Source organism: Somniosus microcephalus, chromosome 12 (assembly GCF_052327205.1).
Source record: "Somniosus microcephalus isolate GS21.2 chromosome 12, FLI_Smic_1.0, whole genome shotgun sequence".
In the NCBI taxonomy this organism is placed as follows: domain Eukaryota; kingdom Metazoa; phylum Chordata; class Chondrichthyes; order Squaliformes; family Somniosidae; genus Somniosus; species Somniosus microcephalus.
The window spans coordinates 65,548,452-65,574,866 of NC_140998.1; the positions used below are offsets into that span (position 1 = coordinate 65,548,452).

The following is a 26,415-nucleotide window of genomic DNA, read 5'->3' on the forward strand; positions in this document are numbered from 1 at the left end:
ATGAGACTCGGAATTCTGCGGAATTGGGTAAGCCACCGGGTTTACCCCCTCATCCAAGACGCCGAGACGTACCTGTCCGCCTGCGACATCTTAAAGGCGCATTACCAGCAGCCTACGAATGAGGTGTATGCTAGGCACCTGCTCGCTACCCGCGCACAGCGACCTGGGGAATCGGTGGAGGAGTTCCTAAGCACCCTGAAAATGCTTGGCAAAGACTGCAAGTGCCGAGATGTAAAAGCCGCAGTGTACACTGACGAGCTTGTTCGCGATGCCTTCATCACAGGCCTCAGCTCCACTTACATCCGGCAAAGACTGCTGGAAAAAACGGGGTTGGACCTGAAACAGGCTGCGGACACCGCGCGATCCCTGGATGTGGCCCAGAGAAACTCGGACGCCTACTCTTCAGCCCACGCCGCCACGTGTGCACCGAGGGCGCCGCCATCTTGGAAGGCATCTTCCCCGCCCGACAGCCCGACACTGGCTGGGCCCCGCTCTCCCCCCAGAAGCCCTACGACAGCCGCGACGCGTCAGGGACCCAACTGCTACTTCTGCGGGCAGCCAAAGCACACCAGAAACCTGTGCCCGGCGAAAGGCACCACCTGCTTTAAGTGCGGTAAGAAGGGGCACTTCGGGAAGGTGTGCAGAGGGAACCCCGCCGGAAAACCAACTGCCGGAAAACCCGCCACCGCCGCGTGTGCGCCGTGGGAGCGGCCATCTTGGACGCCATCTTGCCCGACCTCGTGGGGTCCGCCATCTTGTAAGCAGACAGCGTGGACGCCATCTTGTATCGATCAGGGCCCTACAGTGGCATCGGTCACAGTGGACCAGACCAGGCCGCACCCGCTATCCAGATCAATGGTGGACATCGAGGTAAACGGGTGCCGGGTTAAATGCTTAATTGACAGTGGAAGCACGGAGAGCTTTATCCACCCAGAACTGGCACAACAACTCTCCCTAAAGGTGGTCCCTACTCAGGGTACCATCTCTATGGCTGATAAAACCCAGACATCGACCATTCTGGGTTACTGCACGGTACAATTGTGCGTTAACGGAACTGTATATGATAATTTTAAAGTATTAATCATGAAGAACCTATGTGCGAGCGTGATCTTGGGCCTGGATTTCCAGTGCAACCACCAAAGCATCACGCTCAAGTACGGTGGGTCCCAGCCGCCCCTCAGTGTGCGGTCTGGCTACCCTGAAGGTAAAGCCGCCTTCGCTATTCGCGAACCTTACCCCTAACTGCCGGCCAATAGCGACCAAAAGCAGGAGATACAGCTGGGAGGACAGGCGGTTTATCGCGACCGAGGTAGACAGGCTCCTGAAAGAGCGCATTATTGAACGCAGCAACAGCCCGTGGCGCGCCCAAGTGGTAGTGGTAAGGGGTAGCGAGAAGAAACGGATGGTGATCGACTATAGTCAAACGATCAACAGGTACACCCTACTAGACGCCTACCCGCTACCCCGCATATCAGAAATGGTGAACCAAATCGCCCAATACCGGGTGTTCTCCACCATCGACCTCAAGTCAGCGTACCACCAGCTCCCTATCAGACCAGAGGACCGCCCGTACACCGCCTTCGAGGCGAACGGACGCCTCTACCAATTCCTCAGAGTCCCCTTTGGGGTGACGAATGGGGTCTCGGTCTTCCAGAGGGAGATGGACCGCATGGTCGATGACCACCACTTGCAGGCAACCTTCCCCTACCTCGACAACGTCACCATCTGCGGTCACAACCAGCAGGATCACGACTCGAACCTCGAGAGGTTCCTGAAAACCGCACAAAAACTCAACCTCACCTACAACGAGGACAAGTGCGTTTACAACACCACGCGCCTCTGCATACTAGGCAGCGTGGTGGAGAATGGGGAAATCGGGCCAGACCCCGACCGATTGCGCCCCCTACGGGAGCTGCCCCTGCCCAACACTCCCAAAGCCCTGAAAAGGTGCCTGGGGTTATTTTCTTATTATTCCCAATGGGTCCCCAACTACTCCGACAAAGCCCGCCCCCTCTTGAAAGCATCCTCTTTCCCGCTCTCTGCTGAGGCCCATGCCGCCTTCAAAAGCATTAAGCAGGATATTGAGCGGGCCACGCTACAGGCAGTGGACGAGAACACTCCATTTCAAGTGGAAAGTGATGCGTCTGACTTCGCCTTGGCGGCCACCCTCAACCAGGCGGGGCGGCCCGTAGCTTTCTTCTCGAGGACCCTCCAAGGGCCCGAGATCAGACACTCCTCCGTGGAAAAGGAAGCCCAAGCCATCGTGGAGGCAGTGCGCCACTGGCGCCACTACCTAGCCGGCAAACGCTTCACCCTACTTACCGACCAGCGGTCGGTAGCGTTTATGTTCAATAATAAACAGAGGGGGAAGATTAAAAATGATAAGATTCTTAGGTGGCGGATCGAGCTCTCCACCTTCGAGTACGACATCATTTACCGGCCAGGGGCCCTTAACGAATCCCCTGACGCCCTCTCACGAGGGATGTGTGCCAGCGCCACCGGGGATCGGTTACAGACCCTCCACAACGACCTCTGCCACCCAGGGGTCACGCGGCTGTTCCACTTCATAAAGTCCCGTAACTTACCCTACTCGATTGAGGAAGTTCGGTCCCTGACCAGGAACTGCCGCACTTGCGCTGAGTGCAAGCCTCGGTTCTACCGCCCAGATAGAGCCCACTTAATCAAAGCTACACGGCCCTTTGAGCGGCTCAGCTTAGATTTCAAGGGCCCCCTCCCGTCCATCGACCGCAATGTTTACTTCCTGAACATTGTGGACGAATACTCCCGGTTCCCATTCGCCTTCCCCTGCCCAGACATGACCAGCGCCACGGTCATTAAATGCCTCAACAGCCTGTTCTGCCTGTTCGGTATGCCGAGCTACATCCATACAGATAGGGGGGCGTCCTTCATGAGTGAAGAGCTACGCCAGTACATGCTGTCCAAGGGGATCGCCACGAGCCGTACCACCAGCTACAACCCCCGGGGTAACGGCCAAGTGGAGCGAGAGAACGGGACAGTATGGAAAGCAGTCACTCTAGCTCTAAGGACCAAGGGCCTCCCTATCTCCCGCTGGCAGGAAGTCCTCTCGGATGTGCTCCATTCAATACGGTCGCTATTGTGTACGGCCACTAATACCACGCCTCATGAACGAATGTTTGTCTTTCCCCGGAAATCCACCTCAGGCGTATCCATGCCGTCATGGCTCTCCACCCCAGGTCCGGTACTCGTGCGAAGGCATGTGAGGGGCCACAAGACGGACCCTCTCGTGGAGCCAGTACACCTACTCCACGCCAACCCCCAATACGCATATGTCCGGCACGCCGACGGAAGGGAGGGCACCGTGTCCATAAAAGACGTCGCCCCAGCCGGCATCGACAACAACCACGGCAATAGCGGCAACGACGATCACAGCAACTCTTACCCACCCACTACTCTTTCATCACCCCCGGAAGAACACCGACCAACGGCACCCCCACCAACTACCCCTCCAACAACCCTGGCGGCACCCCCGGCAGAGACCCAGGAGGCTACCAGGGAGACTCAGCCGACACCCGCGGCACCGCAACAGCCACGTCGGTCGCAGAGGACTATCAAACCCCCGAACAGACTAAATCTATAGAAGGGGTGAATGTGATGAAATATTCCATTCACCACTGCCTGTGACTGAGATCGGTTTCAGTGTCATTTCCCTTCCCCCAGACCTCATTGTATTGTGTACTGGAATGTGCTGGAATGTGCTGTGTGTAGGGCTCCGCCCATACCTGGCCCCGTTTGTAAGCTAGCTTCAGTCTGGCCTCAGTCTCCAGAAGGAAGACATCTCTCTCTCTTACGTGTTACTTTCTAAGTTAATAAAAGCCTTGTTTTTGTTCTGCTAACTTCGAGTCTCGGAATTATTGAGGCACATCAGGAGTGTCAGCCTAGATTTTGTGCTCAGGTCTCTAGAGTGGGACTTGAACCCACAACCTTCTAAAACAGAGGCGAGAGTGCTAACAAATGAGCCATAGCTGACACCTGAGCAACCCTCATATTTTCTAAACATTATTCATTGGAACTGATGATTACACAGGATACTGGCTGCAAAATTCAGCTCCGTAGCGCTCGTTTGCGCGTTCCAAGTGAGGTTTAGGTTCCAAAATGGCACCCACGGTGCACACTTGTGGTGTGAGCCGCACCAGACGCCATCTTGGTGAGGGCGTTGGCGCCCACAGGGAGCGTCCATCGGAAGTAGGCAGATCGTGATGTCAATCAGCGTTTAACACTCATTTTACGCCAGCACTGCTATTTTGGAGCTCACCGCTCCAACTAACGCCCTCTCTTAAACACGCACAGATAAACACGCGTTCAGTAGCAGGAAGGACCCCCCCACCAGCGCTATTTAAAGGGATCATCAACTACTTACAGGTTTTTTACTTATTGGCTGTTGCTGCGATTGTACTAGTGTTTGGTGGTTTCTAGACTTCTTTATAGTTGCCAAAGTCTACAGGGAGTGGTGTGGTGTGTTGAAGGACTTTGCCCTGACATCAAGGATTCTGCACAAACCACCAGACATGGGAGCAGTAATAGGCATTCCCCTTGGAGTAAAGCATGACAGGGAGAATGAGCAGAGGTGATACAGAGCAGGACAAGCTGCTGGCAGAGGGAGGAGGGGGAGAAAGGCCATCAGCAGGAGGCCATATCCGCCCAGGGTGTTCAGGGAGCAATTCTCCCTCCTGAGCCTCTGAGGAACAGTGTGTCAGATGTCTGTACTTCAGTAAGGACGTCCTCACTGAAATCTGCCACCTGCTGCAGCCACAACTGCAACCTCAGCATAGGGTGAGGATCACATTGCCATTGGCTGTGAAGGTGACCGTGGCCATGAACTTTTATTCGTCTGGCTCTTTCCGGGCTGGAACTGGAGATATTTGCAACATCTCCCAGTTTGCCGTGCACTGTTGCATAACGAAGATCACTGAGGCTCTGTATGCCAAGAGCGCGGAATACATTTCACACACCTTGTACTTCTTGCAATTTAGTATTCGCTGCTCACGATGCGACCTCCCCTACATTGAGGAGACCAAACCTAGATTGGGTGACCGCTTTGCGGAACACCTCCATTCAGTCCGTAAGGGTGACCCCGAGTTTCCGGTCACCTGTCACTTTAATTCACCGCTCCACTCCCACTCTGATCTCTCCATCCTCGGCCTCTTACACTGATTCAACGAAGCTCAACGTAAGCTCCAGGAACAGCACCTCATCTTTCGATTAGGCACTTTACAGCCTTCTGGACTCAACATTGAGTTCAACAATTTCAGATCATAACTTCTGCCCCTATTATTTCAGATGGCAGTTGTTGTGATTCTGCCATTCACATTTACACCTCTTCTAGACTCATCTTTTGTTTCTTTACCTGTCCCATTACCATCTCCTTTTGCTTTGTACAATCGTACCTTTTGTCATTTAATCTCTCCTGCCTTCCACCCTATCACAGACCTTCCCTTTTGTTCTTTCCTCCCCTCCCCACTTTCCCTGTCCCTCCACTTGCTCAAAATCGGTTACATATCTAACTTTTTCCAGTTCTGACGACCTGGAACGTTAACTCTGTTTCTCTCACCACAGGTGCTGCTTGACCTGCTGAGCATTCCCAGCATTTTCTGTTTCTATATCCTTCCTAAGGTGTGGTGCCCAGAACTGCTCACAGTACTCCAGGTGTGGTCTAAGCAGGGCTTTGTACAGCTGCAGCATAACTTCGACCCATTTGTACTCTAGTCCTCTAGATATAAAGGCCAGCATTCTATTAGCCTTTTTGATTATTTTCTGTACTTGTACTTTGATCATTTTAATGATCTCTGTACCTGAACCCCCCCCCAAGTCTCTTTGGACCTCCACTGTTTTTAGCTTTTCACCATTTAGAAAGTACCCTGTTCAATCTTTTTAGGTCCAAAGTGGATGACCTCACATTTGCCTACATTGAAATCCATTTGCCACAGTTTTGCCCATTCACTTAATCTATCAATATCTCTTTGTAATTTTATGCTTCCACCTACACTGCTTATATTGCCGCCTATCTTTGTGTCATTGGCAAATTTGGGTATGTGGCTTTCTTTCCCATCATCTAAGTTGTTAGTAAATCCGGTGAATAGTTGAGGCCCCAAAACAGATCCCTGCGGGACACCACTAGTCATATCCTGCCAATTTGAGCACCACCCATTATCCCTACTCTCTGTCTCCTGCCGCTCAGCCAATTTCCTAACAAGGTCAATAATTTGCCCTCTATTCCATGGGCTCCAACTTTAGTTAACGGTCTCTAATGAGAGACTTTAGCACATGCCTTCTGGAAGTCCATATAAATAACATCCCTAGACATTCCCCTGTCAACTACTTTAGTCACCCCTTCAAAAGATTCAATCAGGTTTGTCAGGCATGACCTACCCTTTACAAATCTGTGCTGGCTCTCTCTGATCAACTGAAAATTTTCAAGGTGTTCAGTCACCCTATCCTTAATTATAGACTCTAATAATTTCCCAATAACTGATTTCCCAATAACTGATGTTAGGCTAACTGGTCTATAATTCCCTGGTTTCTCTCACCTTTCTTAAATAGTGGAGTGATGTGCACAATTTTCCAATCTAAAGAAATGGTTCCTGAATCAAGAGAACTTTGGAAGGGAGAAGGCCCAGCTTCGGACTGCATCATCTCTGCATAGGCGCCAGCAGTCTGGGCTGGCTGGCAGACAGGCAACAGCAAGGGCACTGGTGGAGTGGCAGGGATGGGAGAATGAATGCTGTCATCCTGAGAGAGGACAGCAGGTTCGTGCTCCACAGAGCCACTGATACTCCCCCAGGGTGGTGCATCAGTAATCCTAGTAATCTGTTGGAGGACAGATTGCTGAACTGCTGTGACACCTTGCAAGCTCCTTTGAGCACTTTATGGCAACAGTCTGAGCTTGCGCGGCAGCAAGCTGACCTTTCATGACAGAAGTCTGAGCTTCCACTGCGGCACCCAGATGCTGGATGGCTTCTGCTTGTGCTGCAGTGGAAGCTGAGATATCGGCCATCAGAAGCTGCATCATGGTTGGGTCCACAAGTGCGCTAATGGAGTTCCTCACCACTTCCATGTTGGAAAAGATAGGCTGCAAGCTCTGCGCAAAGTGCTGTGTCAAGTTGGTGCTGATCTCCTCCATACTCCTTGACATTGCACGCAAGCTTTCTGGCAGGCCTGCCAAATGCACCAAGCATTTCATTGTGCATACCCATCAGCCGCCTTCTGTACCCCGCCCCATCGAAGTTCTCATCTGAGTCCTCTAGCAGAACTCGTATGCAACCTCGCCCTCCAGCGAGCTGGCATCTGCGCTACCCTTGTCCCCTGCCCTGACTGAAGGCACTTGTGCCCGGTGTCTCACCACGTGCAGATCCCGCCTAGAAGCTATTTACTAAATTACACACAGAATCAGTATCTGAGCTGGCGGCTGCGAGTGTGAAATCGAGTGACTGTGCTTCTTCATCACTGTCTTGTTGCTCTTCCACCACTGCCTGGCCAGGTTGCAGATCTTGGGTCTCTGAAAAGAGAAAGGCACAAGGGTAGGGTTGCAGTGAGGGAAGTGGGGGAATGCAAGAGGTGCATGCTTACAACATCTGCAGCCTCTAAATCAAAAGAAACTGTGGGATGCGGGGGAAGTGAGATGTGAGACGGAGGATTAGTTATGAGGATACTGTCATCTTCAATGGTTTGAACGCTGCCGCTACCATGGCCTCCGTAATGGCCGCTCCAATGATGGCAACCACCGTCTCCTCCATTGGGTTAAGGAGATGCAGCTGTGTGTATCCCCCACCTGTTAGCTCCTGCTGCCTCCAGTTATGCACCAACTTGTCCTGCAAGAGGATAGTGTGTTAGTTAATATGGTGTAAAGTATTCGGATGATGTGGCTGTCATGATTGAATAGTTGACAGTGTCTGCAAGCTGTGAGATGTGGGTGTGAGGCTGGCAGCAGTGCTAAGTGTATGAGGGTGAGATGAAGCTATGAATGAGGTATGAGTCATAATTGATAGGTGAGTGATGGGGGTGTGGCACATTGAGCAGTGTGTGAGGCTAGTGGTGCAGTTGGTGGGATATGGTATTTGAAGATGGATTCAATGACCTTGACCACTCGTGTGAGGTCATTATACTTTTTGCGGAATTTCATCTAGGTCCTCGGAGCTGTCTCCTGGCACTGACCGCCATGGCTATCTGCTCCCACTGTCTTCCCAGAGTTTGTCTGGAGGGCCTCCTGGCCCCTTGTGGATAGAGGTCCTCTCTCCCCCTCTCCACCAAGACCTCCCGTGCAACATCAGAGAACCTTGGCGCATGCTCTCTCCCCTGTTGCACCATAATTCACTCTTCTTCCAGCTCAGACTCTCTTCCACTAACAGTTCCAGCACCTGTTCAAGCCAGAATTCTACTCCCTTTACGAGTAGTGCAGACTAGCTTTAAGTGGTGCGAGCCTCGCACATTCTTGGGCCCCTGCTGAGGTGTTCTGGCACACAACAGCATAGTTAGCACTGGCTGCACACAGCAATCATGCAAATTAGCAGGAAGCACGAAGTTTGTGTGCAATGGCTGCGGGTTAATCGCACATCACAATCCCCGTTCCCATTTTTGGGGGGCTATCGAATTTTGCCCCCACTATGTTTTGCAAAGCTGTCCTGTCGGCTGGTGTTAGAACTCATTTCAGGGGCTTTCCCTCCCCAAGTTGTACTACAGGTACTTGGGAATGCTTTTATGATGTGTGGAGAATATGGAATGAATAAGAAAGATAGATTATTCTCTGTGGTATTGTTTCCCTTATGCTTTTGATAAAAGCATTCTCCACACACAATAATCTGACCTCTCCATCCCCACAGGCCCTGCTGAATGTAAATTCTCCAGGATTGTGGGAGTATTAGCTAATTAGCTGCTGCAGCCTCGGTCAAAACAAGGTGATTAGTAGGCGTGGTGCCTGCCTGTTAGGAGAGGGAATAGAAGGTCACGTGTCAAGGCCAGTTCCGATGAAGTTGCAACATTTTCTTACAAAGTGACTACGTGGAATCAATCAGAAGGGGCCCAGGCTCCTACAGTGACCAAAAATACTTTTATTCGCAGAATGAAGAAGACCTTATTATGATAGATAATTAATCACTGGTTTAAGATATGCAAAAACTACAACTGCTTCGATCTATTGGGCATGGGGAGTTGGACACAGTCAACAGTTCAGTGTGGGAGGAAGCTGCAAAGAAGGAAAAAAAATGAACATTTGGCTCAAACATCACTTCAGATTTGTGCAATTTTCTTGAAAGTTTTCCCAGCTGTGTCTGGCCCATGTTGTACCTATGCTATCCCAGTGCTTGTTGTCAATATTTGGAGTCAACTAGAAAAAAGATTCCATTCCTCGGTACGGTCCAAGCTCTCACCAAAAAATCGAGCAGAGAGAGCTGGCAGACTGCTAATTTGCATTTGCTGGTAGAGCTTTGAAATCATTTATATTTTGCTGCTGTTTTACAGAAAGTTCGTTTCATCTTTGATAATATTGCAGTTATGAGGCTATTCACTAGTGCTAATGTATTTTTCCAGATTGCCGCAGATATAGACTGCCCCTGCCTATCAGTGATAGGCTGCAACCCAAACTTGAGTCCTCCCCCCCCCCCCCACCCCAGGAAAAATTACATAGGATACATGGCACAGAAACGGGCCATTCGGCCCAACCAGTCCATGCCGGCATTTATGCTCCACTGATCTTTTGCCGTCGAAATGTCATCGACCTGAAACGTTAACTCTGTTTCTCTCTCTCCACAGATGCTGCCTGACTTGCTGAGTGTTTCCAGCATTTTCTGTTTTTATCCCAAATTACACTGGTTGCTTTAATAAAGTACAGCCTATATATAAATGAATGCAGTCTCCACTTGTTTTTCTCCCCAGTTACACACCAATGCCTAAGTAACATTTTGGCTTTAGTAGATTGCTTCCTATCATTTGATATTAGGTGGTAAGAGGAGGGTTGGCATATCTTTGCTCACAGTGCTATGCTGCCTGTGACATCTCTCCAAAATATAGTCAACCTCTCATTGCAAACTTGAGAATGTGCAACTTGTTGCTTTCTTCAAATCCCATTTTTAATAGCCACTCCTGTGAAATGAAGCTACAACTTGGTTAAAGAACAATTTACAGACTAACAGATAATGAGTAAAAGGTCATGTCAGTAAATAAAGGACTGGAAAATTCACTTGATAGACTTGTTCCTCATTGTTTTACCGGCTGTAAACTAGTCACTGATTTTGCCCACCGAACATATTTTTGCTGAAGGAATTCCAACTTCAGTATTTTGCTTATTCTGATTTCCAATCATTCCAGTCAGCTTGTTTGTGTGTTGAAGGACAAGTGCCTATTTTGAAAACTTACAGAAGGCATTCAGTACTGAAAGGGTTGTGGTTACCCACTCATGATCACTGATTACTAACTGCTAAAGGGGAAGATTTCCTTTTTTCACTGTCTAACAAAGTCATAAACCCTCTTGTAATGACAGATTTATAATTTTGTTACACAGAGAGAAAATCTTCACTCTAAATTGAGACATGCACCAATAAATAATCTAGATTATTGATCTATTTAAACGGACTCTAATCAAACACCAACACTATATACCAACTACAGGAAACTTTTTTATCCGGTACCGACGGGACCGGTGTGCTGCCGGTTGATCAAAAAGTCCGGATTACAGAGAGGTATACTTACCTAAGGTACGAGAGCCCCGTACACGGCCACAGATCCAGGCGTCCCTGTTGCATGGCAACAGGTGCAGGAACCCCGGTTACACGGCCACAGATCCAGGCACCCCGGTTACACGGCCACTAATATGAAGTAAAACTTAACTGAACCTACTCCTGAATTTTGCCGGTTAAGAGAGATTTCCGGTTATTTAGGTGCCGGTAAAAAGAGTGTTTCCTGTACTAACTTTGATTGACGCTAAATTTCCATCTTGAATTTTGCAAACCTTGTCATTGATCCTGTTTCTTTCCCTTTAGGTGAAGGCGATCGCTCCCGAGTACTATGACAACCTGCCCCAGCACTCTTCCTGGGTGCGTGTGCTCTGGGACTTTGTTTTTGATGACAGCATTGGTCCTTACTCCAGGATTAAGAGGGAGTGCAAGTTGGTGAAAGACAACTGAGAGAAAAAGAAGAAAGTCCTGCAATTCCTGGAAATCAGAAATAAAACCGAAATTGCTGGAAAAAACACACCAGGTTCATCAACGTCTGTAAAGAGAAAAGACAAGTCAACAATTAAATTCAAAATGTTTATCAGACCCGACAGATCCACTGTGCATTTCCAGCATTTTTTGTTTATATGCAAGACAACTGATCTGTGCCCACAATGCCAAGAAAAATAGATTGGCATTAAATAAGATCAATAAGAAAACAAATTATATCATTTTTAGCACTTTTCTAAAATAATTCTGATTCTATTATTAACCCTATTTTTTTACCACTAAGAAAATATTTATATTTTAACAGGATGGTCCATTTTTAGTTTGGGTTGAATTTATTGGCTTCACACTGACATTAAACTTGTGTATAAATTGGGTGTCGCTGTGAAGTGACTCCGAAATGAAGCAGATTGAGTCTCCCTCTTCTCGGGGTCTCACTATGGTGAAGGTCAGATCCTGACTCTGGAGTCGGGCTGCATTTACACTGCAGCATTGGTGTGAAGCAAAAGCACTTGGTAGCAACACTAGAGCTGTCATGTGAATGCACCGTTAGACTGTAGGCAGGTCCAGGAAAATGACCATTGTTTATGGGAAGCCAGTTTCTTAAGTTTTCAGCTCATGCAAAGACACAAACAGATGCTAATGTTGTTGGAATAAAGCTACCCAAATGTCAGCAGTTGCTTTATTGCTGTGACATTAAAGGCATCTTTTCCCCTCATTTGAAAACTCCCAAGTCTGAAGAATCACATAATATGCTCAGAGCAACTTGTCATATATAAACACACATCAAGATGGAAATAAGTACACGCGGTGGGGTCCCTGGAGCCCAGCAACATCTGGAAGAGTAAACCTTACCAGAATGCTGGAAGATTTAACATCAGGGTTTGCAGTCAGGCTTCAGAAATCAGCTGCATTTTCCAACCCCAACAGTTTTGCGTGCCCTGCTGGAAAATCCATTTGATTGTAGTCAAAATGGCTTGCATGTGTTTTGTGCTGGAAAAATATAGCTATATCATAATGGTTAGTTACCCCATCAGGCACAATGCACTTACAGTGATTATCTCTGCCAAAGGTAGGCTGATTAATCTGCCATACCTCCCCTGCCATATGTTCTTTTTGCATTAAAAAATCTGTCCCATTAACACATAGTGAGGATCCAAACTTTACAACTGCTCTGTGTGCTGCGACCAGTAAAAGAAAATCAAAAGGGCATATTTGCTGTCTTTAAACCTCCAATTTTTGCACACGTCAGCATCTACTAACTGAAACTCGTTTATCCATTATCCACTCGCATGCAAAACAGATCCCTTTGTCTCCGCTCCATCCCAGGTTTTCTGATGAGCCACAGGCTTGTGTGTGAGTATGGCGATTGTGATGCAGCTGTTCTTCACAGGCCCCATACAACCTAGCAGAAAACATACATCATGGAAGGAGAAATCTGAAGGATAATTGCAACATCAGCACATTGGAAGAGTTATCACAAAACACTTGATCAGAATCAGCTAAAGCCTCATGCCTTTTGCTCTCATCAGCCAATGAGAACTGTCCTGATAACCCTTCCAGTGTACCATACTGTGTTTGCACAGACTGCTTTGATCAAATCATTTTTCAATGAAGCAATTAGTTTATTTCACTGACTAATGGAAGTATGGGTGTAGATTATATGCTGACATTTGCTTTGTAGAAGCATTTGAATATGCCTACATACACATATATATGAAGTTTGTAGATCAGAAGAATTGAACTGACCCATTGGTGTATGTAGTATTATCTTACATTTCACTCGCCGTTCAGTACTTTTTGTTGAGACAAATCTATTAGCAGCTGGAGCATCGACAGATATCGTCTGAATGGCAGTGCTTCAACCACCAGCTTGTTTTGGGTGCATTTTGTTTCTTTCCAAAAGTGACTACATCAGTGATTACACTTCGAAAGTACTTAATTGGCTTTAAAGTGCTTTGGGGCATCCTGAGGTTGTGAAAGGCACTATATAAGTCTTTTCTTTTACTATATTACTTCTGTCATAATTCATACAGATTGTGAACGCTGTCTAGTGCCTTAAATCAAGTGCAAAAAATGTCATTTGTGGCCATCGTCCTTTATGCTCTGCATGTCTCACAAGCTAAGTCAAGTGTAAGATTTAAATTGCCTTTGATTTTACGTACAGATTTATAATTATATTCAGTGCATATTTATTTAGCAGATCCAGGTGAATCTCTTCTGCCATTTATTGCACTGAAGAGGGTGAACTAAAAGTGGGAAAGTCTGTGTTGTAAGTAATGAGAATGCAAAGCATCAAAGCTAGCATTATTTCACACATTACTGCTCCAGGGCCAAGAGAAAGTAGTCAGCTAGAATTTTTCAAGATTGTCTTATTAATATTTTATGTGGCTATTAGACCTGCCTGCAGCCTGCTAGAGGACTGTCTTGGTAGTTCTGGCTATACCAGGCTGGCCTTAGGTTTAAACCCCAGGCTTTTTGATGCATTAGTTAGGGGTTTGCCAGTATCCAGGTGAACGGCTGTGCAGATAGATAATACACAGCACTTCTCTCAAGCGAAGCAAACATTCCCCATAAGGAATGCCTCCTGTCAGGTGTTATCGAGCAGCATCACCGGCAGCCATGGAATCTGTGACCTAGACCATCCTGACCCCATGCAAGTGAGAAAGCACCAAGGGTAGAAAATAAAGAGCCTCTCCTGAAAAAGGAACTGTGTGCTATTTTTAGTATATTTGTATTAACTCCCTCTCTGTTCTATTTTAATGCAACCATTAACCATTTAAATCAAACAGGTTAACAACTGTTAAAATAGCACTGACAGGATTAATACAAATACAATAACTAGTGTATTAAAAACACTGCAGTGAGGAAATTAAACCTCTATGGGTAAATTCTAACTAATTATGTAATAAATAGAGAATAATGCTCCTCTGTTGTAAGGCCATTTGAATATTGTTTGCGTTAAGTATTTCAAATTCCTTAGAAGTATTCACTTATTATAATGACGGTCAGGACTGGGAACTAAATATACCAGGTTATAAGGTCTATAGGGAAAATGGCAGAGGGGGAGGAGTTGCCTTAGTGATTGAGGATGAAATCACTTCAATGATAAGAGAGGATATAATGAGGGGTAAGCAGGCAGTGGAGACTATGGGTAGAATTAAGAAATAGGAAATGATTTAAGACTGTAGTGGGAGTTGTGTATAGGCCCCCTGGTAGCAGCTGTGAAGTGGTAGATTGTATAAATGCAGAGATTAGACAAGCATGTAGTAAAGGCAGCGTGGTTTTAATGGGGAATTTTAACTTTCATATAGATTGGGATAAGCAGACTAGCACATGTCAGAAAGGTAGTGAATTTTTTGAGTGTGTCCGGGATAGTTTTCAGCAACAATCCTAGAACCAACAAGGGGGCATGTCATATTAGATTTAGTAATGAGTAATGAGCCAGATTTAGTTAACTGCCTAACGGTGCGTGAACATTTATCTAATAGCGATCATAACATGATCGTGTTCAAAGTAGTGAAAGGGAAAACACGAAATGTACTATTGCTTCTCACTGACGCCTAAAACAGAACCCAAGATTTTAGTCAATTAGCAAACCAATCAAAGGGTTTTGGCTTAGATTGTGGTGATCACTGGTTGCCAACAAGGCTCAAATAGTGAACAGCATTGTGAAGATAAATTTGTTCTCTAGATGATTATTATTCAGGGATTAAACTGGAAGATCCTAATCCAGCCTGTTCGAAATCAGAAAGTACTATTGTTTATTTATAGAGGGATGAAGAATTTTTTTTTTTTGTCCGAATAGATGTGGGCAAGCTTGAGTCTATTCCTTGACATGGTTGTGCTGAGTTGTGTGAATCTCAGCCAGGCTATTAAGTGAAGCATTTCATATTAGTGAGATCAAATGTGCCCTGTTGGTCAGTCTTGGAGCAGTAAGGTTGTGAAAGGAGTGTTTGCTCCTCTAGCTGAAGCAGATTATGAGGAAAATCATTCTCGGAGAGGAAATTTTTTATTGTTCTGTTGACTAAATAAATATTTAAATATTTTCAGATCCATGTAAGCACTATCTCTATAAACTATTCTGTTAAGATTAAGATTTTTTTTAGTTAATGTAACGTCATGACAGCTTTCCAATGTTTCTTATGGAAATGACATAGTTTAATGCTTGCTGTGCTTTTGTGTTTTTTTGCAAATTTTAAAATGAAAATTACATTTGAAATAAAATTGGTTGAGCACAAATTACTTGTGAAATGAGTTGGCTTGGTTATTAAATATGGAGTGTACACAAATGGGGAAAGAGTTTCTGGGGTATCCATCCTGAACAAACAACAGGAGCCAACCCCCTTAACCTTAAACAAAAGAGTACTCCTATTTCTCTGCATTTGCATAACTGAAGATCAACATATATAAGTTGCACATGCCTTTTTTGTACCCTACCATTTGATGTACTTTGTTCAATATTCAAATGGAGCAGACTTACAATTGTGGTCATTCTTTTATTTCCTTAATTTTGCCCTAAACAAGGTTTCTGGAGGTGGAGCTTCCCACACCCTGAAATAAAGTGACTTGCTGCTGCTGGGTAGCTCTGTTCTGGCTCCTTGTAGTTCACTGCTCTGGCAGAATAGGAATTCGCTCATTGGGCTTGATTTTCCAAGCCCCGAGGAGGTGGGTTTGGAGGCGGGAGTGGTGGGAAAATTGCAGAATCGGGGGGCAGGAACCCATCCCGCCTCCGTGCCAGTGTCCCAGGAGGCGGGTAGCCAACCTGTGCTGGGAGTCGCCTCCCCAAGGCGGGAAGGGGATTAGTGCCAATTAACTGCCTGTTAACAGGTAGTTAACAGGCAGTTTTTTGCCTTATCCCTATTTTTAGCCCTGAAGTGTGGGCTGTCCGACGGCTCCGAACCACGCCAAGAGGCGGACTGTCGGTCTGCAGGGGTTGGAGGGGTCGAGATGTCCGTTGTGCAGGTGAGTGATGGGTGCATGTGTGCAGAGGTAAGTGTGTGAGGTAAGTAAAGTGTTTTAATAAGTTTAACTCACCTTTACTTTCTCCTGCAGGCTTCCTTCCTTCAGTTCTCGGGAGTCCCTCAGCTCACCGGCACAGAAAGCAGACTGGCCGCTGAACTGTCAAAAGCTGCAGCCTCTGCTTTCTGGTCTGGAGAGCTCTCTAACTGACTCTGAGTAGAAGGACTCAAGTTAGAAGACAGATTGTCAGTGTTTGACAGCTTCACAGAGCTGTCAAATGCTGATTTTTCATCTGTCAAAAGCTCTTGACAGATGAAATGTCACTCGCTGATGTCACCAGTAACCAGGTGTCCCTTAATTGGCCTGCTGAGCCCACTGGGCGGGCTTAACAAGGTCAATCAAGGGAAAATAGCGTGGGTTGGCCACAAGTCGATGGAGGTGGGACTACAACCCAAAAAGTGGGAGTCCCGCCTCCATCACATCCCCTTTGATAAAATCGAGCCCATTGTCTCTAAACAACTTCCGAAAACTTGCAATGGGTCAATGCTTTTAGATTGCCTCAGACATAAACCATTCCCTAGTGGAGAGGACAAAAAGGTGATCAGTTCCTTCGCCTTTGGTCAATGTCGCTCTGTAGCAACCGCCTGGTGTGCAAAAGCTGCCCAGAGTACTGCCTATCTGTTTCCTATCCCTGCCCATCAGGAAATAATTTGCCTCTCTCTGGTCTCCTGACCTGAAGTCGATATGTTACAATGTGAGCAACAGTAGGTACAGACCTGCATTCCACCATTTCATGGGCAGTGTGTTTCTGCATTAAAAGATTTATCATTGTTTTTGTTAATTCTTAATCATCCATTCCCAAACTGAGCAGCTGTTGCTTTTTCTTACTGGATGTTTTGATTTATTTAATTATTTTTCTGCACTAACTGTTGATGGGGCTGCAACTTCTGATTTACTTTGATCCCAAAGCATCAACTATTCCACACTTCCAGCTAAAGCCAAGTTGTTTCAGATCAATCAAAATCTGGGCTCACCAAGTTTTTTGATCTTCCAGATATCTAGCTTCCCCTGACGCTCCCCTCCATAACCTGCCTAGGTTATTTGTGCCTGAGTAGCCTAAACTATATTGGTTTAAACAGTCCATAGCAAAGCTTGTACTTGATTGATTACATGCAGATTTGATTCCTAGCCTCACTTTTCTTGTCTCTCTTTAACCTTTGCAGACAGTTTGTCTTCCATGCATCCATCACCGTGTTAAAGGAGTTAAGCGTTCATAGTGGCCTTTGTAATGTGCTCAACACACAGACACGGGATGTATTCCTTCAGCCATCAACACGAGGCTTCTTTATTCATTTCCTTTCTCTGTTTACTCTCCGTCGCCCCCTACCGGGGCGGAGGGTAACTATCACCACAGCCTTCAGCTCCCTGCATGAAGCCCCTAATTTTCTGTTAATTGGCAATCTAACTCAGAAAGGCCATAGGATGACTACTGCAGAAAGTGGAAGAAAATATCACACTGGTACATTAAGGGATGCTCTTCTGAGGCTTGACTAAGAAGCTTGGCCGCTTCATGGAAATGAGGCCCGAGGCCCAATAGCAGGGGTGCTTCAGGCCTGATCACTTGGGTGCAGGGATTGTACACTGTGCCCCCCCGCACATCAAAAATGGGCACAGCTAGATTTCTAGGCCGTGATCTTTTGCGGCATACAAGATAGTTAAGGGTATAAAAAAAGTTTACTCAGAATATAACTTTATATTAAACTGTAGGAGTAAAATTAGGGAACACAGGTTCAAACTACAGAAGGGTACCTTTAGGACGGATATCAGGAAATTCTTCTACACACAGAGTGATCAACATATGGAACAAAGGTTTGGATAAAGCAGTGGAGGCAAAAACTCCTCTTAAGAAACAATTGAATGTTTCATAATTATCTTGTGATCTTGAGTTTAGCTCCAAGTTCTTGTTTTTTTTTGGTTTCCATCATCTTTTGTTGAAGACAAAATTGGGGACAGCATCAACGATTGCAAAGGCAGGAAATGGAACACCTGCCTATTCACCTCCTTCCACATCACTGCCCAAGATCCCAAACACTCCTTCCAGGTGAAACAGCAATTTATGTGTACTTCTTCCAACCTAGTGTACTGTATCCGCTGCTCACTGTGTGGTCCTTTTACACTGGGGAGATCAAACACAAGTTAGGTGACCTTTGTTTTGTCCACAAGTTTGACCTGAGCTTCCTGTCACTTGCCACTGCAATTCCCTGTCTCTCTCTGGCTTTCTACAATGTTCCAATGAAGCTCAACACAATCTCAGGAAGTGTAAAATTACAAAGAGATATTAATAGATTAAGTGAATGGGGAAAAACTGCGGCAAATGGAATTCAATATAGGCAAGTATGAGGTCATCTACTTTGGTCCTAAAAAGGATAGATCAGAGTACTTCTAAATGGTGAAAAGCTAGAAACAGTGGAGGTCCAAAGAGACTTGGGGTTCATGTAACTAGATAGTTAAAATATTACGGACAGGCACAGAAAATAATCAAGAAGGCTAATGGAATGCTGGCCTTTATATCTAGAGGACTAGAATACAAGGGGGTAGAAGTTATGCTGCAGCTATTCAAAACCCTGGTTAGATCACACCTGGAGTACTGTGAGCAGTTCTGGGCACCACACCTTAGGAAGGATATATTAACCTTGGAGGGAGTGCAGTGTAGATTTATCAGAATGTTACCCGGACTTCAAGGGTTAAATTACAAGGAGAGGAAGTTAGGAAACACTTCTACATGCAAAGGGTGGTAGAAGTTTGGAACTCTCTTCTGTAAATGGCAGTTGATCAATTGTTAATTTTAAATCTGAGATTGATAGATCTTGTTAACCAAAGGTATTAAGGGATATGGGCCAAAGGTGGGTATATGGAGTTAGGTTACAGATCAGCCATGATCGCCTTGAATGGCAGAACAGGCTCGAGTGGTTACTTTTATTCCTATGTTCCTAACAGCACCATATCTATCAGGCACTTTGCAGCCCTCTGACATTAACATAGGCCAGGAAATTCCCTACCTTAATGCTGACCGTTAAAGCTGCTTTTCTTAAAAAATTGGCGGCTGCCTCGCTTCGACCCATTTCTGGCGTGGGACACGGTGGCCGCCATTTGAGTGGTCACTAGCACTGTCATCGCCAGCGCTCGCCTCTCCAATGCAAATGTGCAGATCGTGACGTCAATTGGCATGCAAAAATTGTTAAAGTGTGCAGGGAGTGCTGCTGGATGCTTGCAAGACTTTGGATGTTAAAGGAAGGCCTCTGGGAACACCACTTGCTCACAGGCCTTGGGGCTCTAGATGCAGTCCCCCTTGGGCTGCAGCATGACATGGAGATGAAGCAGAGGCAGAAAAGGGGACAAGCTGCTCGAAGAAGAAAGAGGAAGAAGCAGGAGAGGAAAAAGCAAAGGAGGAGGTGTAGTGTATGTGCCTTTAAGTCAGAACTACTTTTACAGCTCCTGTATACTGTAGTACCGGCAGTGACCACACCTGTATATAAGCTTTGCGCATGCCTCTGTACCCCCAGTCTTGAGACTACCCTCCTCCAGTAAAGACCTGTTTATTGTTAATGTACAGCATTCGTGTGATTATTTGATAACAGCATATCCACTGAACCACGGATCCAACAGTGGCGACGAGTGTCGATTTGAATCTACCTGCAACATAAAAAAAAAATAGTCGAGGCCAGGAACACGGGCGTCGACCACGAGCAACCGCCCAGCAGTCAGGCAGAGATTGAACTTCACAGGGGAGGCTGTGGAGAGCCAGGCTTGGTTCCCCAGCCACGACGAGCAGCAAGAGACTGACGACAGGTCCAGCACAGACCCTTCCCGAGCAGCGGCGGCTGGAGCCGACCAACGGCGGAGAGGAAGCCGAGCAGCGTCGACGGGGTAAGACAGAGGGTGAAGAGCGCAGGGCGCAGCCGGGGGTTGAACACCGAGCGGCGTCGACAAAAAAAAAACAAACCGGAGAGAGAGAGGGTAGAGAAACAGCCGGGTTCTAGACTGAGCGGCGTCGAAAAATATAAAAAGAAGAACGCGCAGAGCACAGCCAGGGCTCACGGGCTGAACAGGGTCCACGGGGCGAAGAAAGGGGAGCGCGGGAGACGCCATTGAGCCGCGGAGAAGAAGAAAGAGCGCGGGAGACACCATTTTTAGAAGCCGTAGCAGAGAAGAAGGGCGAGCGCGGGAAGGAAGGAAAGCGCGGGAGACGCCATTTTGTGCCAGCGGAGAAGAAGGGGAAGCGTGGGAGGCGCCATTTTTGACAGTTAACTCACACCCAAGGATGCCGAAGAGTGGCAGTATCTCTACGTTCGACAATGAAGTCGAAGATTGGGCGACATATGTGGAACGTATTGAGGTGTACTGCAGGGCAAATGAAGTGCCAGATGCTAATAAAGCACTGGTTCTGTTAAATTCCATGGGTGCAAAAACTTATGGGTTACTGCGAAATCTAATGCCGGTAAACAAGAATTTTGAAAGCATAGTAGAAATCCTACAGGACCACTTAAACCCCACACCGCTGCTGATAGCAGAACGATTTAAGTTCCATAAAAGGAACCAACACGAAAGCAATGCTGAGCACCTAACGGAACTGCGCAAGCTATCGAAACACTGCCAGTTTGGAGTGGGACTAGCAGATACGTTAAGGGACAAGTTTGTGTGTGGGCTACAAAGTGAAGGAACCCAGAAATGGCTCCTATCAGAAAAGGACCTTATGCTGGACAAAGCTTTCAGTATGGCAGTATCACACGAAGCAGCCGCAAGGGGCGCTGCAGAGATACAACGGAGACCGCAAGAATATGGCACCAATGAAATGTCCTATGGAACAGGGAAGTGCTATCGCTGCGGCAGAACAACACATGACCAGAAAGATTGTTGGTTCAAGGACCAAGTGTGCAGACAGTGTGGGAAAGCAGGACACATAGCAAGAGTCTGCAGGTCTGGGAAGAAAACCAACAGTAAGAAATCTCCACAGGAGAAGTACAAAAAGGTACACCAGGTGATGGACAGTGGTTCAGATGAACAGAAAAGTGACACAGACTCCGGAATCAAGGAGCTGGGTTGTCTGAAACTACATAAGGTAACAGAAATGGAGGATCACCAGACTATCTGGGTTACACTCAAGATAGACGGAGTCCAAGTGAAAATGGAATTGGACACAGGGTCAGCTCTAACAGTCATAAATCAAAGAGACTACAAGCGGCTATTTTCACACATACCCTTGAAAGCTACAGAGATTGTCTTGAAGATGTATACGGGGCAAAAAGTCTACCCCAAAGGAAAAATAAGGGTGAAAGTGACATATAAAGGCCAGGAAATACCTAAAATGGATATATATGTATTGCCAGATGGAGGACCACCACTGCTAGGACGTGAATGGATCCGGAAGATACAATTAGATTAGCATTCCATACAGGCACTGAAGGTTGAGGCCAAAAGGGATGACAACGTCACACCTGGGCAACTGTCAAAAATGCTAACTGACGCAAAAGAAGTGTTCCAGGAGGGACTAGGAACACTAAAAGGAATAACAGCAATGATTAAAATAGAGGAAAATGCAAGTCCAAAGTTTCTGAAGGCCAGACCAGTGCCTTATGCGATCAGACCAGCTGTTGAAGCAGAGCTGGAAGGGTTGGAACGTTCAGGAGTACTGTCCAAAGTGGACTGGAGCGAGTGGGCTACACCCATCGTTCCTGTAATGAAGAGGTCGTTGAGTAATACGCCTGGGGAACCAAAGAAGGTCCGCATCTGTGGGGATTTTAAGGTGACAGTGAACCCAGTCCTTCACACGGTACAATATCCGCTTCCACGAATTGAGGATATTTTTGCCTCACTATCTGGAGGTAAACGCTTCACCAAAATTGATCTAGCCCAGGTATACTTGCAAATGGAGGTAGAGGAAGCTTCGAAACAATACCTTACGATCAACACCCATAAAGGTCTCTATCAATACAACCGGCTGGTGTTTGGAGTAGCCTCGGCTCCGGCTATCTGGCAAAGGGCGATGGATCAGGTCCTGCAAGGGATTCCAGGGACCCAGTGTTATTTGGACGACATCTTGGTCACGGGCGAAAATGACGGTGATCACCTCACCAACTTGGAGAAGGTGCTCACTAGATTAAAGGAGTATGGGCTACGAGCTAATCGCCACAAGTGCGAGTTTTTCCAGAAACAGATCTCGTATTGTGGCCACGTCATCGATGAAGAGGGGTTACATAAGTCCCCTGACAAGATTGAGGCAGTAGTCAAGGCTCCAGCACCGGAAAATGTGTCACAACTGAGGTCGTTCCTCGGGCTGGTAAACTACTACCACAAGTTCTTACCAAATTTGTCTATGGTATTACACCCACTGAACACCCTACTGCAAACAGGGGTACCATGGAAGTGGGATGACGAATGTAGACGAGCTTTCCAGAAGTGTAAAGAATTGATCACATCAAAAGAGGTGTTGGCCCATTTCAACCCAGCACTACCAATTCGTTTGGCATGTGATGCATCACCCTATGGTATTGGAGCGGCGCTGTCGCACAAATTCCCTGACGGGTTGGAGAGGCCAGTAGCCTTTGCGTCTCGGTCACTAACCTCAGCTGAGCGCAACTACGCCCAGATTGACAGGGAGGCCCTCAGCCTAGTATGGGGAGTAAAAAAATTCAACCACTATCTGCATGGGCAGATGTTCACCTTGCTGACTGACCACCAACCACTTGTCTCCATCTTTAATCCTAAGAAGGGCGTTCCAGTGATGACTGCACAGCGGTTACAAAGATGGTCCCTGTTTCTAGGGGCGAATCAATATGAAACAGAATATAAAGGCACGAAACAGCATGGGAACGCTGATGTGCTATCGCGCCTGCCACTGCCTACTGTGGAGGAAGCACCAGCAGTGGACCCTATCGAGATATTTTATTCGTCAATAATTGAACGATTGCCAGTAATGAACGCGGATATAGAGAAGGAGACCCGCAATGATACGACGCTGTCTCGGGTATATGAATTGACGGTGAGGGGATGGCCAACTCATGGCGACTCACTGTTGCCAGCATTCTCATCCAGAAGAGAACAGCTGTCAGTATGCCAGGGGACAGTGATGTGTGGATCCAGAGTGGTGATTCCACCCAAGTTAAGGGAGAGAGTGCTAAATGAGCTACATGAAGGTCATCTGGGGGGAGTGAAAATGAAAAGCCTTGCTAGGGCTTATGTGTGGTGGCCGGGAATCGATCAACAAATCGAAGACCTAACTAAGAGCTGCTTAGGATGCCAGAAGGTCCAAAATGCACCACCACATGCCCCTCTACACCCATGGGAGTGGCCCTCCTCTCCATGGCAACGGGTGCATATTGATTTCGCTGGTCCATTCATGGACTCAATGTTCTTAATAGCAGTGGATGCTCATTCAAAGTGGCCTGAGGTGATAAAAATGTCTTCAACCACTACAGAGAAAACGATTGCAGTCCTACGGACCATATTTGCCAGAAACGGTTTGCCAGAGCAGATTTGCTCTGATAATGGACCACAGTTTGTGATCGACGAGTTCCAAAAATTCATGAAAAGGAATGGGTAAGGCATTACACATCCGCCCCGTATCATCCAGCCACAAATGGATTGGCTGAGAGGTTCATACAAACCTTTAAGAAGGCGATAAAGGCCATGTGCGATGATGAAATTCCACTACAGCATAAGATGGACAATTTCTTATTAGCCTACCGAAACGCAACACATGCAGTTACCAACCAGACCCCGGCCATGATGTTCTTTAACCGAAGGTTGAGATCTCGTCTGGACTTGCTCAGACCAAATGTGCGAAGAAATGTTGAGGACAAACAATTCCAGCACATCAATGAGAAGCCGACAAGGAGCTTCAATGTAGGGCAACCAGTCTTGGCCCATGACTATCGAACAGAGAAATGGCAACCCGGAACGATATGTACAAGGCAGGGGTCATTAATGTACACAGTGGATGTCGGGGAGAACATTGTGAGACGCCACGTCGATCAGATCTTAGCGTCACAGGAACGCGTCAACCCCATGTCTCGAGTACCTGGGGATGAACCCGACATACCGGTAGCATCTACCTCAGACCCAGTAGCAGTGGAACCCGATGAATTACCCGATGAAAAGGGGTCAGAATCGCCTCTGCACCAAGAACAAGAACCTCTGGAAAGGCGCTATCCCGAAAGGGTCAGGAAGCCGCCCCAAAGACTGAATCTATAAATGGACTTTTGTTGTTTAATGTACATGTTGAAATGTCAATTGTTATTTGAATAGTAGGGGTACTACTAATCTAAAAGGGGAGGAATTGTAGTGTATGTGCCTTTAAGTCAGAACTACTTTTACAGCTCCTGTATACTGTAGTACCGGCAGTGACCACACCTGTATATAAGCTTTGCGCATGCCTCTGTACCCCCAGTCTTGAGACTACCCTCCTCCAGTAAAGACCTGTTTATTGTTAATGTACAGCATCCGTGTGATTATTTGATAACAGCATATCCACTGAACCACGGATCCAACAGGAGGAAGCAGAAGTAAGGATGCCCCTTTCTGACCAGGATATCCGGGATCGACTCATCTGTCTGCGGTACCAGTGACCACAACCCCAATTCCTCTTTCAGCATTTGTACCACACCTTACCTTCCCTCTGTTATTGACCATCACAGCGTCCTCTTGGCCACAATGCTGAAATAAATGCCACCACAAAGCAAACTTTCCAATCCAACTTTATCCATATATGCATCCAATATTACATCAAAAAAATCAACTAATCACCCTTGTGCATTCCCTTAGTGAGTGTCTTGCGTGTATCTTTGCCTATCTTAGTGCCACCCCAGTGGCTGCAGCACAGCTGGTGGAAGGCTGCTGGCTTTCAGTGGGGGACACTGCAGATGGCCTTGTAGGATGACCTCAAGGAGCTGTTAGCTGGGATTCTCAAAGCGAGTGATGGTGTTTCTTCTTCATCACTCTCCTCTCCCTCTTCTTGGTCAACCACTGGCTGGGTAGGCTGGATTTCTTTGGTGTCTGAAATGAGGAAGGCACAAGGGTGGAGTTGTGGTTAGGGGAGGGCGGGAAAGCAAGAGGTGCATGCTTACACCACGTGCAGCTTGTACATCAGAAGATATTGTGGGATGAGGGGGATGTGAGAAGAAGGATAATGTATGAGGATACCAGCATCTGGTACTCTTTCAGCCCGCCATTGGCCATGGGCTCAGCGATGCCCCTGCCAAGAATGGCCAGCATTGCCTCCTCTAAGGGGGTGAGGTGAAGATAGGAATGTGAGGTGTGCCTTGTGTTTGGTAGAGATTGTTGGTAGGTAAGTGATGGGGGGGTGGGGGGAGGTCATGCATTGAGCAGTGTGTGAGGCTAGTGGTGCAGTTGGTAGGAGATGGCTTTTGAAGATGCATTCACTGACCTTGACCACTGGTCTGAGATCATGAAACTTCTTTGGGCACTGGAGCCATGTCCTGGGGATGACACTGCTGGCAATGACGGCCTCGGTGATCTGGTCCCATGTCCTTCTTTCTGGAGGGTAGAGGACCTCTCTTCCACTTTTGACCCTCTGCACAAAGCTGGAGTGCTATGTGTGAGACCCTGGGTGCCCTTTCCCTGGCCTGTTGAGCCATTTGTGTTGGTGCTGAAGCACTTATGCCATCTTTTACGTGCAGAAGGCAGTTCAGTTTTAAGAGCTGAAGACTGCCTAGTTTGGAATGATTTTTAATTTTTTTTCAGAAGGCAGTTCCCCTTTAAGGGCTCGAGACTGCTTTCTAAAATGACAGCCTTGCTTTAAGAAAAGGCAGCCTCGCTCCAGGGACGTTATCGGGATGCGACCCTGGGCCTCCTGCACAGCCTGAAGCAGCGCGTTCATCGCTCAGCTGTGCACTGAAATCATTCAAATCAGCAGGCAGCACCAAAACAATGCGCTGCCTGCGATTTTCTTTATGGCCGCGATCAATTCCCGCTCTGCGGTGTCACCGCCCGTTTTTGGGCCTTATCGAATTTCTAGGCCATTGAGTTTAATAACTTCAAACCTTAACTATACCAACTACTTTCTCTACAGCAGAAGACATTGGTCTTGTGGGATGGGCGTTGGCCTTTCGGGAGCAGGGGGTTGGCACTTAGGGTAGGGACTCTCAGTCAGAACAGTGTGCTGGTGGGGCAGTCTGCACACTTGGCATCAGCCTGGCTTTTTTCTTCTCACAGGCCCCTGAAGCCTGTTCTGCTTTGCCAGATTTTC

The 26,415-nt window shown here is 47.0% G+C and overlaps 1 protein-coding gene across 1 annotated transcript in view; it reads left to right on the forward strand.

The window, feature by feature from the left end:
• The window catches only part of degs2 (delta(4)-desaturase, sphingolipid 2), an 86,627-nt gene extending 71,193 nt beyond the window's left edge, over positions 1 to 15,434 (forward strand). Inside the window, exon 3 of the mRNA XM_086002991.1 lies at positions 11,010 to 15,434. Coding sequence (XP_085859117.1) covers positions 11,010 to 11,153 — 144 coding nt within the window. The 3' untranslated portion in view covers positions 11,154 to 15,434. The remainder of the gene's footprint in view (positions 1 to 11,009) is intronic.
• The last annotated feature ends 10,981 nt before the right edge of the window (positions 15,435 to 26,415 follow it).